Source organism: Raphanus sativus, chromosome 6 (assembly GCF_000801105.2).
Source record: "Raphanus sativus cultivar WK10039 chromosome 6, ASM80110v3, whole genome shotgun sequence".
Taxonomy (NCBI): domain Eukaryota; kingdom Viridiplantae; phylum Streptophyta; class Magnoliopsida; order Brassicales; family Brassicaceae; genus Raphanus; species Raphanus sativus.
In genome coordinates, this window is record NC_079516.1 from 52357769 (window position 1) to 52372029 (window position 14261).

Sequence of the window (14261 nt, forward strand, 5' to 3'; positions counted from 1 at the left end):
TAAAATCTACATTGATTAAATGCTAGTTTTGATATTTTCCTATCACCTAATGTATTTGTACTATTTCAATTCTTTTTCTATTTAAAATGATTTTTAGGATTTTCTTTCTTTTTTCCATTTTATATTATTTTGAAAGGCTGGCATTTATGATGTTTAATTCATCTGGCAGGTTGTTGTTCAAAAAAAAAAAGAAAAAAAAATCATTTGGCAGGTTCTACAGTATGTTGTTCTTCAAAGATAAATAAAAGTTAGAAGTTTTGTAGCCAGGAGATATAATTTGTTCAAGTTCTGAATATTTTCGCAAATACATTGATTGGATAACTACTAACAGAAATATTCTTACATAACCATTAAAAAAAATTGTTACAGATATAACCTCTAAAAATTAAAATGATCAAAGTGTTTTAATTAAAATGTAAATATACATTTATATATTTAATTTTAAGTAATCTAAATTTTAAGTTTTATAATTAAGAGATAAAGTTTTGGTTGGGGTTTAAAAAAATTTTAAAATATTTAAAGTCTTAAAACAAAAAAAAAGAAATAGTTTTTAAATGATTTTTAAATTTCAACAAAAAAAAATCTTTTTGAGAACAAAATAGAAAAAGAGAAAACTAACGAATCAGCTTATTATACCAGTTTATCACACAAATGCATTAGAAAACATCGTGTTATTGTTGCTTCTATTAAAAGTTTTTTTAATAATATTTTTGATGTAATATATGATTCGTGTCATATGTTAAATTGATTTGAAATCAATAAAGATCAAATATTATAAAAAAAACTGAAAAGGATAAAAAAAAATCAGAAACAACAAATAAAAGTTATAAAAACCGAATTTAAAACCATATAATTTGAAATTATAATTTATTTATTTATATTTATATATCTAATATTTAACAACTTTTTACTTCTTTAATAAAATATATTTTAATCATTTTAAAGGTTTTTTAGTAAAAGTTTTTTAAAAAATATATTCGAGAGAATTGTGGAGCTGCTGCACAACAAGGTATGTCACCAGCTTATTTGTGTAATATCCAAATAGAAATAGAAAATTAGTTTTCTAAATGTGTAATGTTTTTGGTTGCTTGACAAAAATTTTTTTTGTGGTTATAGAGTGCAAACTTCTGTTTAAAAAAAAAGTATTATATATGTATATATATTATCTACAAGTCTAAGATATTGATAAATTTGAGTTCAAGTCTTTCATTAATTAAAGAACAAATGTAATGAGGACTACAGAGCTAAAAGCCTACGCATCGGAGGCGAAGGCTCCTTTAGTGAATAACTCAATCACGCCGGGAGGAACAATCAACGCAAGCAGAGGATTTCCCTGCGGCACCGGCGGGACCTGAGCTCTACAAAGAGGACACGTGGACCTTTTCTCCAGCCAAGGATCGATGCAATCGGCGTGGAAACAGTGACTGCACGCCGTTAACCGCCTCATCTTCTCTCCCTCCGCCGTATCTTGAAGACAAATAGAACAGTACGGTGACGACGAATCGTCTTCCTCCGCCGTTCTCTTCCCCCATCTCCAGCGGCGGCGAATGGTGAATGTACGGTAGCGACGCCACGGACGGCTGGCGAGGAAACAAGCGAGTCTAAGGAAGAGACGTAGAGAGAAGACGACGACGGTGGAGATAATGACGGACTCTCCGATTAACTGAGAGAACCTAATCACAGATTCAAGAAACATTTTCAGACAAAGTATTCTCAGACGATAAGATGTTCTGAAGAATTTGGCACAACTAACTAAGCTGTGTCTGAAGGTGTATATATAAAGGGTTTATCTCGATGAAGTGAACGGTTGAGATTTAAAAGTACCTGGACTTATCATTAACGGCGGCGATATATAATATTTTTGTAGTTTCGAAGCACGTAGTAAAAATCGTCAATTTTGATCGAATGGTTCGTGAATTTGACTAAGCAATCTTCAATAATTAAAATTATTTCAAAATGGTCAATAGTCGTTAGAATTCTCCAGTCTACGTTACGTTTATTATATGATGGCGAGTATTGAGCTTAGCTTTAGATTTAATTAGTTTATCAACTCTAAAAAGCTCGTTTATAGTTTTTAATAATATAAAAATACGGTACAACGAACCCGCTCAAAACATATTTAACGTAGTCCAGTTTCCTACCTCTTGTGTACATAATTCAAACAAAATAACAGAACTAGAGTGTAACTGTCCGCAGAAAGCAAAAAAAAACGTTTTTCATTTATTTAACGTTGGTCTGGATGTACGATGATGTATACTAGGGTCACACAAGCAGGCCAAGACTATACAAATTATGGCCCAGCCAATAAATACAATACTTATTTTGTCGGCTACTGGATTTAAACAGGTAAATGCTGGCCCAACAAAAATAAATAACAGAAAGATAAGATCTTGGATATTTCTGACAACTAATTTAATATTAGTTTATAACAATCAACACAAAACACAAAAAACAAGCTCTAGTGAGAAACGAAAACTGGCTACCTTGCACTAAATACAGGCTCTGCATCAGGTCTAGACTGTGCTCTGCGTGTGTACTTCAGTAGCAAACCTTCCATAGAAAGTCTAGGAACTTGAAGATCCCTACAATAACATTTAAAACACACAATCAATATAAAAAATCCAAACAAAAAAAACTCATAATAATCTGATCAAAATCATTACCTTAAGTAAGGCTCCAAGTCTTTCCATTCCCACTTCGGTCTGTGTTTAAACAGCACAGCGAACCGCTCCGCTGGAGTCGACGGCAGAGACCGTACGCTAAACGTGTAAACCCTCGTCTCGATCCCAATCCTCTCACTCAAAACCTCACCTTCAAGCATCTCCAACTTTCCTTCCATCCCTTCCGGTATCTTCTTCCTCCACTCTTCCATAAAACTCTCCACCCTCATCTTCTCCTCTCTCAGCACCTGCCTAGCGAAGTGCAAACACACAAGCCTCGGCTCCAGCTTCCACTTACCAGCTCCCTTCACCTCAGAGCCAAACACGCGCAAACAGTGGCTCGCGAGTTCGCTAGGGAACTCATCAGCAACCAGCGCGCTGACAACATCCTCCTCGTCTAGACCATCGAAACACCAACCGTTCAGGACACAGTTGTTAAGCAGCATCCTCAAAATCATGTCTAGGTAACTCTCGTCTACAATCCTCCAGTAACCGTCAATCTCGATAGCAGAGAGACTCTCCAACCCCTTGCGTAACTCCTCATCGCTCGCTTGGATTATGTTAACCAAATCACTCCACGTGTACAAAGCTAGATTCTTCTCTGTCCCATCGTCATCCATCATCATGGCATCATCTACTTCACCAGGACCAAAAGGCCTTTCCAAGAGAAGCTGCTTGAGTTTGTCAAGCTTAGGAGAAACCTCGACGAGCTCCATGTTACCAGGAGCGAGTTTGATGACAGATACTTTATCATCATTCGCATCATCATCTTGGATGAAACAAGGGCAGTTTGTTGGAGGAATAAGGAACATGGAGTTAGAGTTACCAACAAACTTGATTGCATAAGTCTTTGACTTGGTGCAGAGCACAGCATCCTCATCAGGTAGTCCTCTCAACGTTACCCTGAAGACAACACTAAGCAGCTTTTAACACGATTCGAACCCGGGGCCCAATCTAAATTAAATTAAACATTAAAAAAAAAAATTAAATTCACTCTAAATTGATTCTACAAACAAGGCCTGAGGTTATCAGATCTTAACCTTCCGTTGAAGATATCTGAGATGAGATTGTTATCGGCTTCTAGAAGAAGAAGATCATCGTGAGGCCCAAAGCATGGGTGATACGAGATCGGCACCGAAGATCCAACACCCAGATTTATCACTGCTTCCGCTCCTCCTCCTCCGTTTCTCCCACTATCTTCCATTGGCTATGTGATTCGAGTAGAGTCGCAGAAATCAAAGCGAAGACGACGATTTCTTTCGTGAGAGATGATGGAACATTTTCGTCGCTAGGGTTCTCCTTCTCCTTCTCCTTCTCTTCTCTTCTCCCGCTCAATCTCCAGCTTCGCGCCTTTGTTTCGGGCGCGTACTAGGTTTTGATTCTAATTCCGCTTAACGAATCTTGAGGCCCAATTCTTAAGGCCCAAACCACGAAAAGACTCAGACTACAGACTTATGTTTTTCATAAGATCTAACTTAGAGCATCCGAATTTTTCAAACAATTTTTTTTTAATGAATAGCTCAATCTTTAAAACAAAAAAAAACTTTCTATTAAAATATTACTATTTTTTATAATAAAACGAAACTTTAGATGAAAAACTATAGATTTTACAATCTCAAGTTTCGTTAAAATTTTACAATATATTAGAATTTTAGAATTATTGCAAGCCTCCAAAATTTTATTATTTTGTATATATAGTAACAGCAGATTTTTAATTAGCAAATTTTATCGTATAGAAAATTAGAGATGAAATGCAAGCCCAATGATAAAATTAGAGAATAAAATGTAAACCCAAATAATAAGCACTGTGACAGAAGAGAACAAGGGCTTTAAAAATAAAGTATCCAATACTATGACAGAGAGAGCAAGGCCCGAAGTGGTCCAAAGGAGAAACAGACGAACAAGCGTGTGTGAGTGTGGTATAATATAAAACGACGACGTCTCATATCACTAACACTTGTTGTCGGCTTCCACCCTCCACGAGCCCCAAGCTTTTTGAATTGCCGTCACATGCTCGTCTTTCCCTTTTTATAAGATGTATATACACTGGAATCAATCAATCATTATTTATGCAAATGAATTTTTGTTTCTGTTATTCTCAATCACCACTAAGAATTATTTCATGATTGTTTTTTCTTAAAGTTGACAGAAAGTGGAGTATTTTCAAATGTTTCAATTTGTCTACCACCGTATCTTTGCATTCAGGACCATATAATTTTTATATGGAATAATTATAGAATAGATATTAAAATATCAACGCACAAAAAGACTTGATAATTTCACAATTAGACAGACAATAATAACTATACATGTACAAATAAAAAAACGTGTTTTTGATAAAGAATAAATGGAAGCTTCGTTTTTGTAGTTTTCCATGGAAGTTCCGATGCATTGTTCATATGTCGTTGACATACGAAGTCCCTAAGTATGGTTTTAATGAGTCAAATTAAGAGGACGTTTAGTTTAACATTCTTTATGGTTAAGTTAATAAGGTAATCATTACATATGCCATTTGTGATGAAGTGGTGTGTGTTTTGACAATGATAAGAAAGCAAATGTCAACGACAATAGGAATCATGAAAACTATGAAACGTTCATCTACCCACTACAAGCAACAACAACAAGCACACCCAAAAAGAAAAAAGAAATGAAAATACTAGTGACATTAATTAATTAAATATGGATGAGATTTATCTTTAACCACAAGTAAGTGTTAATCATCATCAACATTGCAACCAAATGACATTTTGGTTTATATACTTAACCAAACGGTAACGTGTCAAAGCCTTTATTAGCTGAAAATTGTATTTTTCCTTTTTTTTCCTGAAAGTTTTTCATTTACTCTCAGCGATTCTCTTCCTTAATAGATCCTCTCTTTCTCTCTCTCTACAAGAGAAGCTTCAGAGACAGAAGAAGAAGACAACTTTCTCGAACTCACCAGATCTTTCTTCTTGTTCTTCTCTGTCGTAAAGTTTCCAACTTTTTTCTCCGATGAGGTGTAAGAGACACACAGTTGATTTCAGTAGCAGTATCGGCGTATGCGCTTCTTGTCTCCGCGAACGTCTCTTCTCTCTCGCCGCTTCAACCGCCGCGTCTGAAGATAACCGTCACCCTCCTCCTCCTCGTCCTCTGGTTTTCCCTCGCTCTGTTTCTCCTTACGTCTCCGCTAGAAAATCCGACGCCTCCTCAAGAGGAGGAGGAGACAGCTCGTTACCTTCTTCTCGTAACAGATTCTTCCAAACGCCGCAAGTGAGCTCCACTGGCGCCGGAGGAGGAGGAGGAGGACCATCGTCGTCGGAAAAAGTCTTCGACTCCGGCAGATCGTATAAGAAGAAACAGAGCACGCTATCTCGGTTCTCTAGCTTGTTCAGGTCGAGATCCGACGAGTTTCGAGACTCCTTCTCTCCTCCCTCGTCGTCGTCTTCCTCCTCGTGGCTCACGAAAGTTCTCTCCTTTCGATCGAAAAAGCCATCGCCCAACGACACGTGCTACATCGAGGATTTGATCGCGTCCGAGTCAAGAAACCGGCCTAGGCAGAGATACTGCAGAGGAATGTCGCCGGCGACGGTGGATTACGACGTCGAGGAAACTCCCGAGAGAGTGAAAAGAACGCCGGCGGCGGGGATGGGAACTCCGGGAAGAAGAAAGACGGCGATGATCGGCGCGGGGATGGGTTTCTGCTTGAGTCCACTGGTGAGAGCGAAACCTAACTGTTCTTCTAACTGGAAAGGGAAACTCCCGCCGGAATTTGGGTACGCCGGTGGTGAGATGAAGTCTCCGGCGAGGCCTCACATTTCGACGGCGTCTTCTTTTTGCGCGAACCGGTCTAAGAAGCTTGTCGATTTAGGACGGGTTGATCCGCGCCGTTGATGTTCTGTTTTTTCTTTTTTTTTGTGTTTGGTCGTTATCAGACCGTTCTATACGTAATTACATGAATACCCTTCACAAGATTCATATGAATAGGTTTATTATATAGTGGCTTTTACTATGCCAACAGATAAAGAGTGAAATTTTTCTTTTTATATACTTTTAATGAAACAGTGAAAGTCTTATTGTGGATTATAATTTAGAAGAAGAACAAATCTAAATGATATATTTTAGAAGAAGAAGAGAAGAAGAAATCTATTTCATGTCAGAATTATGAAATAGTGTCTTTTTGAAGTTTTCAAATCAAGAATCAATGTGCTTTGTGAGTAAATAATAAATGTGACACATACCCTTGTGTTACCCTTAACCTGGAAAAACAAAGTCTGACTTTTTAAAAGAGTTACTCACTTCATGGAAAAGTCAAAGTTAACCATTAAAGAAATCCAATTTACTAGTCTCACTAGTAGACGACATCAAAGATAAAAGAGGAAACCTAGAAGAAAAGGGCATGTAGATCCAATATCATAGGTCTCAATTTCGACTAAAGTTGAAGACTTTTTTGAAGATCCTCATCCCTGTACCCATCTAAGAGAGTTTCAAAGATTATAAAGAGTAAAGTCTATGTATGAGTTTAATAAACAAAATATACGAGGTGGGTCCAAATTCATTTTAAATTCGATGGGTCCAGTCCATAGCCGTAAGAAATGAATAATATTGTAAAGAACTTACACTTGTAGATTTTTCGCCATCTTAAACCATCAACGGTCCAGTTACAGAAAAAAAAAACCATCAACGGTCATAAAAGGGAAGGTTGGCATTTAATGAGTTTTGAGGGGGAGAAAATAGTGTTATATCGTGGCTCTACCATCTCCACTCTCACCTACATCTTCACTTATATCAAGTTACTCATTCTGTTTTTTTTTTTTTTTTGGAGGGGGTCTCTCTTTAATTATGGCCATTATTGCGAATTATGTACATTTGATAGTTGGAAAATTCAAATAGTACACTATTTTGATATTTTCATTTATATACTTTTAGTTATTAGTTGGTATTATATATGGCAATTTGATTGATATACCATTATTAATTGTGAAGTGTGTCATTAGATAAACAAAGCTCAAAAAATTAGTTTTTCAACTACACCAAAAATTAGTTTTCAATTACTTAAGATAATTAAAAAACACTCAGTTTGTTTAAAAATGATCCATACTTTATATATTTCGCGCATATTAATTTTTGATTAGAAACACATTATTTTTTGTTACATATTTCTAATAAGTTTTAACCAATCTAATTTTAATAAACACAATCAATATTTTTGAAGCCAACAATTTACCATTATTATTTAACAAAAACTGCAATGAAAATGTAAAAAATGTATTTTTAAATTTTTTTTTTTAAATATAGATCAGCCTAAGGTTTGTCGGAAAAAAAAAGTAGATCAGCCTAAGGTGAATTAATACGTTAATACAGTATTCTTTTGTTTTTCTTCACAATAACTAATAATAACATCAGAAAAACATTGAAATAACATATACTCCTAAGCGTTCTATCAAATAGCTTACACGGTGTAAGTTACACCAGAGATTTTCGCAGAGAAAGCTTATTTTAAAACTATTTTTTTTATTAAGGTTATGGAACAAGGGGAATACCTGGGGAGAGTGAAACTTTGAATTTAACCATCTCATTAAAGCAGTCTGACCAGACGACATGTGTTCCAACTTAATTCTCTGTTTCTTTATGGGTAAAACACAAAAAGACTATTCTATGCTGCTTTGCTTTCTCTATCCACATGTCTTCACATGGAAGAAGAAGAAACGAGATGAGTGTGCTCACAGTTATATAATTAAAATCATAGACATACAAATCACAGTGCTGAAGCAGAGTATTTGAAACTCCAAAGACAAAGTCACTCTAAAAAAAATCTGATTATAAAGCAGGCAAAAATTTTACAGACGAACGATGATAGTGTTTGGGATAATGCGAAGGCTCGAGGACTTTTGTGTGTGTGTGTGTGTTTAGTTGTTGTTCTAACAAGAGCATCCTCCTGATTGCTGTTGAGCCAAAGATGCATTTGCATTGGAAGATTTGAGATTGACATCAACCATGTCCTCTTGCTTTGTGGAAGACAGTGTTTCCATTCCTGGCAAAGCTGCTGCTATCTTACGGAAAAGCGCCTAGCAAAGAGAGACCATATGAATGAAGAGGATGCATCATTAATCAGTAGATTGGTATTAATGTATAGGTTAATTAATGACGGGACTAAACAAGGTTAAGACTAAAGTGAATTTAGCAGGATTTTTTCTTCTTGTTGTCCAATAAAATCTTAGGGAAGATGTGAAGAAGAGAAGATATTTGTTACCTTAATGTTGAAGCCTGCTTTGGCACTGGTTTCGATAAACATTACATTAAGCTCACGAGCCTTAGCTTCTGCTTCCTCTATCGACACTTGCCTGAGAAAACAAACAATTTATTAGCAAGGCCCCAGCGGCAGTAACAAATACGACCAAACACCGTTAGGTGTAAAGGGTGTTGACCACAACGAAGCCTCTATAGATTAGTATATACAGTTGAGCATCAAATGATTTTTTTTTTTCATTTATTATTTTGTTGGGACGTTTGGGAGCATACTCAATGCCACCCGAAAAATAATAGTACAAAAAGACACTCTAATGGTAGTAAACATACATACCAAATTTGAAGTCTCAATAACTATTTGAACAGTAATTTTGCACATGACCATGGGATAGAAAAAACATGTACAGGAAGAAAGAGATGGCGCTACCTCTAACTCTAATGGTAGAGATCATGATTACCTTTTGTCCACAAGGTCGGTTTTATTTCCCACAAGTACAACAATGACATCACTACCACGCTCGGTCCTAACCTCATCGATCCACTTAGTAGTGTTTAGGAAGGATTGCCTGCCTATACGCCAACGGAAAACAATATAATGATCAACTTTCACAAAGCAAGAACTCTGATGAATCAAAAATGCAGAAGAGATGAAAACGCATTTACTCATAAGATCACTGAATATCACAGCCGCAAGAGAAGTTAAAAAAAGCAGAGAAAAAAAGAGGGAAGGGCACTACTACACATACTTGCAACATCATAGACAATAACAGCAACAGAAGAGTCCCTAATGTAACTGGGAATAAGACTCCTGAACCTCTCTTGCCCAGCTGTATCCCTAATCATATATGATTCCATCTCTCAATTGTTAAAGTATCAATCAAACCATCATCATCTCAGTGCTGGAAACATAAAAAGAGGTTCCCAGTTCTCTCACCATAGCTGCAGCCTGACAGTTCGGTCTTCAAGGTACATTGTTTTCGATAGAAAATCAATACCAATCGTGGCCTGAAAGATCACCAAACCAACACAAACTACTGAGAAAAAGGTGTATAACGATGATCACTCACTATCAAAATCTTAAAACGTTGGTATGATCATATCTCCAAATCAAGATCAGATTTGCGTATAATGATGATACATTCACTTAACTATCAAAAGCCTAAACGTAATATGATCATCATATCTACATATCAAAGATCAGAGGATCAGTGTGAGTTAGTCAAAGCTCCTTTTAACAGTTTCTACGATCTTCTACAGTGAAACAAAGCCTAGATCAGTAGCGATGATGAGAGGTTAAAAGGAAGATCGCTACATGATCTACAAACCCCTAGCTTACACAGCGAGATCAGGAAACCGTTATTGAAGCTAGAATAGAATGGAGAGTAGTAGATCGGGATTAAACCTGGTAAGTGTTGTCGAATTTGTCGTACATGAATCGAGTGATGATGCTCGTCTTTCCCACGGATTGATCTCCCAGAAACACCAGCTTATACTTGGCCAGCGCCGACACCGGAGCCATTATTCCTCCGGATTGGATCAAGCTAGCCGGAACGATCTCAGATACGCCGAGAAAGGAGTTTTCAAATTACTGGGGACCCATACAAAGAAGACGAATGGGTCACTTATGTGAAATTATAAACTTATTGGGGTTAATTTACAAATTGGACGCATTATATTATAACTAAATTGATAACGTTCTGGGCTGTATTAGCAAGGCCCATCAAATTGGACCAGGCTTTTAAAGTAGTGTGCACGTGATAAGAACGTGCAATTAGCTTTCTTTTACTCTTTCGTGTTCGTGTTGTATTGTATCTCATCAAATCCCTAAAAAAACTCTCGAGCTCGACGGAAATGGCACTGAGAAATGCACTTCTTCGCCACCTTAGGGTTCCGGTGACAGTGAGAGGATCGAAACAGTCTCCGATCAGGTTCATCCGTGCTTTCTCTTCGCACGATGATCATCTCAGCAAGCAAGATGTCGTCGACAGAGTCCTCGACGTTGTCAAAAGCTTCCCTAAAGTCGATCCCGCTAAGGTCAGTCAGTTTCTATCTTCGTTAATAATAATTACTCGGATTAGGACAAGACTTTTGCTGTTTATGCGGGATCAAAAATCAAACCGTAGTTCCTGTCTTTTTCTTTTTTGTTATCCACATTTAATTGTAATGTAAATCAGTTATGTCTTAAATGGAGCTTTTGGTTGAGATTCATATTGTTGTTGTTGTTGTTGATGAGTTTTTATAATCACATGTGAATCACATAGGTGACACCTGATGTTCATTTCCAAAAGGATTTGGGATTAGATAGTTTGGACACGGTGGAGATTGTGATGGCTATTGAAGAGGAGTTCAAGCTTGAGATCCCTGACAAGGAAGCTGACAAGATCGATTCCTGCTCTCTTGCCATTGAATACGTTTTCAATCATCCTATGTCTAGCTAAACACACTCTGCTATCACTTATGTTTTTTTTAGTTATAAACTCAGTTCTTTCCTGATCATGTGACTTCCATAATAATTCAGTTCTGGTTTGAGAGGCATGCTTGACTCTTTGAACAGTTTCAATCTCCTTGAGGAACCTTATGTCTTGATTGTTTTGTAATTCGACACTTTTTTGGTGTAATTACAATCTACCTTATTCAACCAAAGGGGTTTTTGTTCTCTTGATTCAAATGATAACTGCATCATTAACTCCAATCAAAATCTAGTCTTTCCACTCCAGATTTTGTAAACATTTATAGAACTAAAATGGAACAATATCAGGTTGCTGTTTTCTTATATATTTTAAAAATTTTAAATAACTTTTATTTTAAACTTGTTCACATACAAATTTTTGAAAGAATATTTTTATTAAAAATATATTTTTTTTAAATATCAATAATTGCTAATATTTTTTTAAGAATATTTTTTTAAATATCAATAATTGCTACTAAAAATAATTGCTAATATTTTTTTTTTAAGTACCGCATATCCAATATTTCCCAGTTACTGATAAGGCCCATTTAATTTATGAAGAAGCCCATGTTAGTCAAAGTAAAAAGCCCATGAAAAAGCTTAAACCCCGTCTGCCTCCTCAGTTAGGTAGTAGTACGCCAGGAGAGATAAGGAAGGAGAAAACAAAAAGGAAGAAGAGGAGAAGAAGTAGAAAATGGCGAATCTCAACTCAGCAATTGACTCAGTGTTCTGGGACCAGAACCTTTCTTCACCTCAAACCCTCCAAGGCACAGCTCGCTCTGTTCCCGGCGAGCCATTTCCCGTCGACGGCGCAAGAGCCAGCCGCTCTCACCGCATTCAACAGCTCTCTCTTCTCCGCGAAGGCTTCCCCCTCGGAGTCATCCCTGCTTTTGGTCCTTCTTCCGACAAGAGACTCGGCTCTTTCTCTCTCAACTCTCTCTTGCTCTCTCCTTCCTCTTCCAACTGGTAAACAACAAATCTTTAACACTTTTGTCTTTGTTGCTTTTGAGTGAGTAAAATGCTTAAAGGTTTAGACTTTGAATACAAAAACAGCAAAAGAGTCTGTCTTTTTTTATTTCTCAGTGTTGTTGATGAGACATAAAAACTAGTTCTGTCTGTTTGTTTTTTCACTTAAATTCTGTAACTTTTAACTACTCTCCTTGCTGTTTTAGTGAGAACAATCAGTTTTGTCTTTAGTGTTTGGAGTGAGTAAAGTTTTTGACTTTGAATACAAAAAAAAAACAGCAAAATAGTCTGTCTTTCTTTCTCAGTGTTTTTGATGAGACATAAGACTAGTTCTGTTTGGTTTTCTTTTCACTTACATTTCTTTATCTTTAACTCCTCTCCTGCTTTTTTAGTCAGAACAAATCAGTTTTGAGTAAGAGCTTAAAGGTTTTTGAATCTGAAAACACAAAAACAGCAGTAGGAGAAGTTGTCTTTGTTTCTCAGTGTTTTCTTGAGACAAGAAATGTGACTTAGTTATGTATGGGATTGTTAAAGGTGGGCAGGATTGGTTGGGCAGTTCAAGCCAAAGAAGCTCTTTGCTGATATCAAAACTAGTATCAGCAAGGCAGAGGAGTGGGATCTACAGCTTTTCAAAAACACAACAAAACACATTGTAGACAAGTCTCTTTACTCGGTTGGTCTATGGACTCAGATTGCACTAGGCTCTTCTTCCTCTCTCTTGCTGAGCGCTGAGCGTCTTGGCGATAAAGACGGGATCAGAAAGAAGCTGATGTTTGTTCATCCGGTAAACGCATCTCTTCTCATCATTTTGATAAATTGGTTCTTTTCTTTGTATGTTTTAAGGCACTTAAATGTTTTTTGTTTTGAGCAGCTTGAGAAACATGATCTCACTGTGGAAGCAGCTTGGCCAGACTTGTTTTTGGACCATAAAGGACGCTTCTGGGATGTTCCTGAGTCGTTAAACTTTGATGTCTCGTCTCTTGCTCCAGAGACGACAGGGCTTCACTACCGTTTTGGTGTACACAAGAGCAAAGGTGATCCTCAGCAAGTGAACGCTGCTGAGAGTAGTGGTGGTGATGCTCCTCCTGCTTCTTTGATGCCTGGTTTATGCGCCAAGGCTGCGGTTTCATACAAAGCTAACAGAGTCCTGTGGAGGCCGAAAGAGAAAGAAGAAGAAGAAGAAGATGATGATGTTGATTCACCTGTTTTTCTTCCTTACGATTTACGCCTCAAAGAGCCTCACGCAGCAGTTTCAGGAATAGTAGGTAGCAGCTTGGCAGCTTGGATTACAGGGCGAGACATCATCATGAAGAGGAGTCCGATAAGCGCAGATGTGTTTGGTTCTGCTTGCTGTACGTTTCAGAAAGGGAGGTTTAGTAAGCTGTATGGTGATCTAACGAGAGTAGATGCTCGTGTGGACGTTTCCTCAGCTTCTGCTCTTGCTAAAAGAATCTTCCACGCAATCAGAAGATCTTCAGGTAGTGAGAAAACAGATGATGACGCAACATCAGCAAGTTCTCCCAGGCTCAACCTTATATTCCAGCAACAGGTATACTAAGCTTCTTCTTCTTCCAAAGATCAAAGCATTTGATGAAAGTAATTAAATTATAACCCATTTTTGTGCAGGTTGCAGGACCAATCGTTTTCAAAGTTGATTCGCAGTTTGAGGTTGGTGCAGGGAAGTTCGGTGCAGAAATGGAAGATCTGGTCTACAGTTTGAACTACTCGTTGAGGCTTCTCGAGTCTGGGAAAGTCGTGGCTTGGTATTCACCAAAGAGGAAAGAAGGCATGGTCGAGCTTCGAGTTTTTGAGTTTTAAATATTTTTTTAGTTTCTTTGTATCATTAAATCAGAAGATGGTAGACATGGCAAAGTCTTATTTAATTGGTTTAACAAGTTCAAGATCTTTTATTTTTGATTGTCTAAAACGATCTCAAATGTTATAAATGATTTGTCACAAAA

The 14261-nt window shown here is 37.1% G+C and overlaps 6 protein-coding genes across 6 annotated transcripts; 3 read left to right on the forward strand and 3 right to left on the reverse strand.

The window, feature by feature from the left end:
• Nucleotides 1-1252: 1252 nt before the first annotated feature.
• On the reverse strand, nt 1253-1696 carry LOC108806367 (E3 ubiquitin-protein ligase EL5). The gene has a single exon (XM_018578460.2). It carries the CDS (start codon nt 1694-1696, stop codon nt 1253-1255), a length of 444 nt encoding a protein of 147 aa, XP_018433962.1.
• Nucleotides 1697-2351: 655 nt separating this feature from the next.
• On the reverse strand, nt 2352-4009 carry LOC108806366 (uncharacterized). Its single transcript, XM_018578459.2, has 3 exons — nt 3701-4009; nt 2664-3563; nt 2352-2582 (listed from the first exon to the last, which is right to left on the reverse strand). The coding sequence occupies exons 1-3, from the start codon at nt 3862-3864 to the stop codon at nt 2480-2482; spliced, it is 1167 nt and encodes a 388-aa protein (XP_018433961.1). The 5' UTR covers nt 3865-4009; the 3' UTR covers nt 2352-2479.
• A 1313-nt stretch (nt 4010-5322) lies between these two features.
• LOC108811203 (uncharacterized) lies at nt 5323-6783 on the forward strand. Its single transcript, XM_018583247.2, has one exon. It carries the CDS (start codon nt 5652-5654, stop codon nt 6528-6530), a length of 879 nt encoding a protein of 292 aa, XP_018438749.1. The 5' UTR covers nt 5323-5651; the 3' UTR covers nt 6531-6783.
• Nucleotides 6784-8350: 1567 nt separating this feature from the next.
• Nucleotides 8351-10525, reverse strand: LOC108806430 (ras-related protein RABH1b). Its single transcript, XM_018578548.2, has 6 exons — nt 10288-10525; nt 9820-9890; nt 9632-9720; nt 9344-9455; nt 8890-8980; nt 8351-8704 (listed from the first exon to the last, which is right to left on the reverse strand). The coding sequence occupies exons 1-6, from the start codon at nt 10402-10404 to the stop codon at nt 8558-8560; spliced, it is 627 nt and encodes a 208-aa protein (XP_018434050.1). The 5' UTR covers nt 10405-10525; the 3' UTR covers nt 8351-8557.
• Nucleotides 10526-10676: 151 nt separating this feature from the next.
• Nucleotides 10677-11547, forward strand: LOC108809031 (acyl carrier protein 1, mitochondrial). The gene is made up of 2 exons (XM_018581152.2): nt 10677-10919; nt 11147-11547. The coding sequence occupies exons 1-2, from the start codon at nt 10737-10739 to the stop codon at nt 11321-11323; spliced, it is 360 nt and encodes a 119-aa protein (XP_018436654.1). The 5' UTR covers nt 10677-10736; the 3' UTR covers nt 11324-11547.
• Nucleotides 11548-11934: 387 nt separating this feature from the next.
• On the forward strand, nt 11935-14212 carry LOC108812633 (protein TRIGALACTOSYLDIACYLGLYCEROL 4, chloroplastic). The gene is made up of 4 exons (XM_018584948.2): nt 11935-12300; nt 12835-13084; nt 13172-13849; nt 13927-14212. The coding sequence occupies exons 1-4, from the start codon at nt 12029-12031 to the stop codon at nt 14116-14118; spliced, it is 1392 nt and encodes a 463-aa protein (XP_018440450.1). The 5' UTR covers nt 11935-12028; the 3' UTR covers nt 14119-14212.
• Nucleotides 14213-14261: the final 49 nt, after the last annotated feature.

Excerpts from the sequence above, each read along its gene's own strand:
- LOC108806430 (XM_018578548.2), bottom strand. The coding sequence starts at position 10,404 with ATGGCTCCGGTGTCGGCGCTGGCCAAGTATAAGCTGGTGTTTCTGGGA. Across the intron at positions 9,721-9,819 it reads ACTGTCAGGCTGCAGCTATG|GGATACAGCTGGGCAAGAGA; the intron begins GTGAGAGAACTG and ends ATATATGATTAG. Across the intron at positions 8,981-9,343 it reads ACCGACCTTGTGGACAAAAG|GCAAGTGTCGATAGAGGAAG; the intron begins GTAATCATGATC and ends TTGTTTTCTCAG.
- LOC108811203 (XM_018583247.2), top strand. The coding sequence starts at position 5,652 with ATGAGGTGTAAGAGACACACAGTTGATTTCAGTAGCAGTATCGGCGTA.
- LOC108806367 (XM_018578460.2), bottom strand. The coding sequence starts at position 1,696 with ATGTTTCTTGAATCTGTGATTAGGTTCTCTCAGTTAATCGGAGAGTCC.
- LOC108806366 (XM_018578459.2), bottom strand. The coding sequence starts at position 3,864 with ATGGAAGATAGTGGGAGAAACGGAGGAGGAGGAGCGGAAGCAGTGATA. Across the intron at positions 3,564-3,700 it reads TCAGATATCTTCAACGGAAG|GGTAACGTTGAGAGGACTAC; the intron begins GTTAAGATCTGA and ends TGTTGTCTTCAG. Across the intron at positions 2,583-2,663 it reads GACTTGGAGCCTTACTTAAG|GGATCTTCAAGTTCCTAGAC; the intron begins GTAATGATTTTG and ends ATGTTATTGTAG.
- LOC108812633 (XM_018584948.2), top strand. The coding sequence starts at position 12,029 with ATGGCGAATCTCAACTCAGCAATTGACTCAGTGTTCTGGGACCAGAAC. Across the intron at positions 13,085-13,171 it reads AGCTGATGTTTGTTCATCCG|CTTGAGAAACATGATCTCAC; the intron begins GTAAACGCATCT and ends TGTTTTGAGCAG. Across the intron at positions 13,850-13,926 it reads ACCTTATATTCCAGCAACAG|GTTGCAGGACCAATCGTTTT; the intron begins GTATACTAAGCT and ends ATTTTTGTGCAG.
- LOC108809031 (XM_018581152.2), top strand. The coding sequence starts at position 10,737 with ATGGCACTGAGAAATGCACTTCTTCGCCACCTTAGGGTTCCGGTGACA. Across the intron at positions 10,920-11,146 it reads CTAAAGTCGATCCCGCTAAG|GTGACACCTGATGTTCATTT; the intron begins GTCAGTCAGTTT and ends TGAATCACATAG.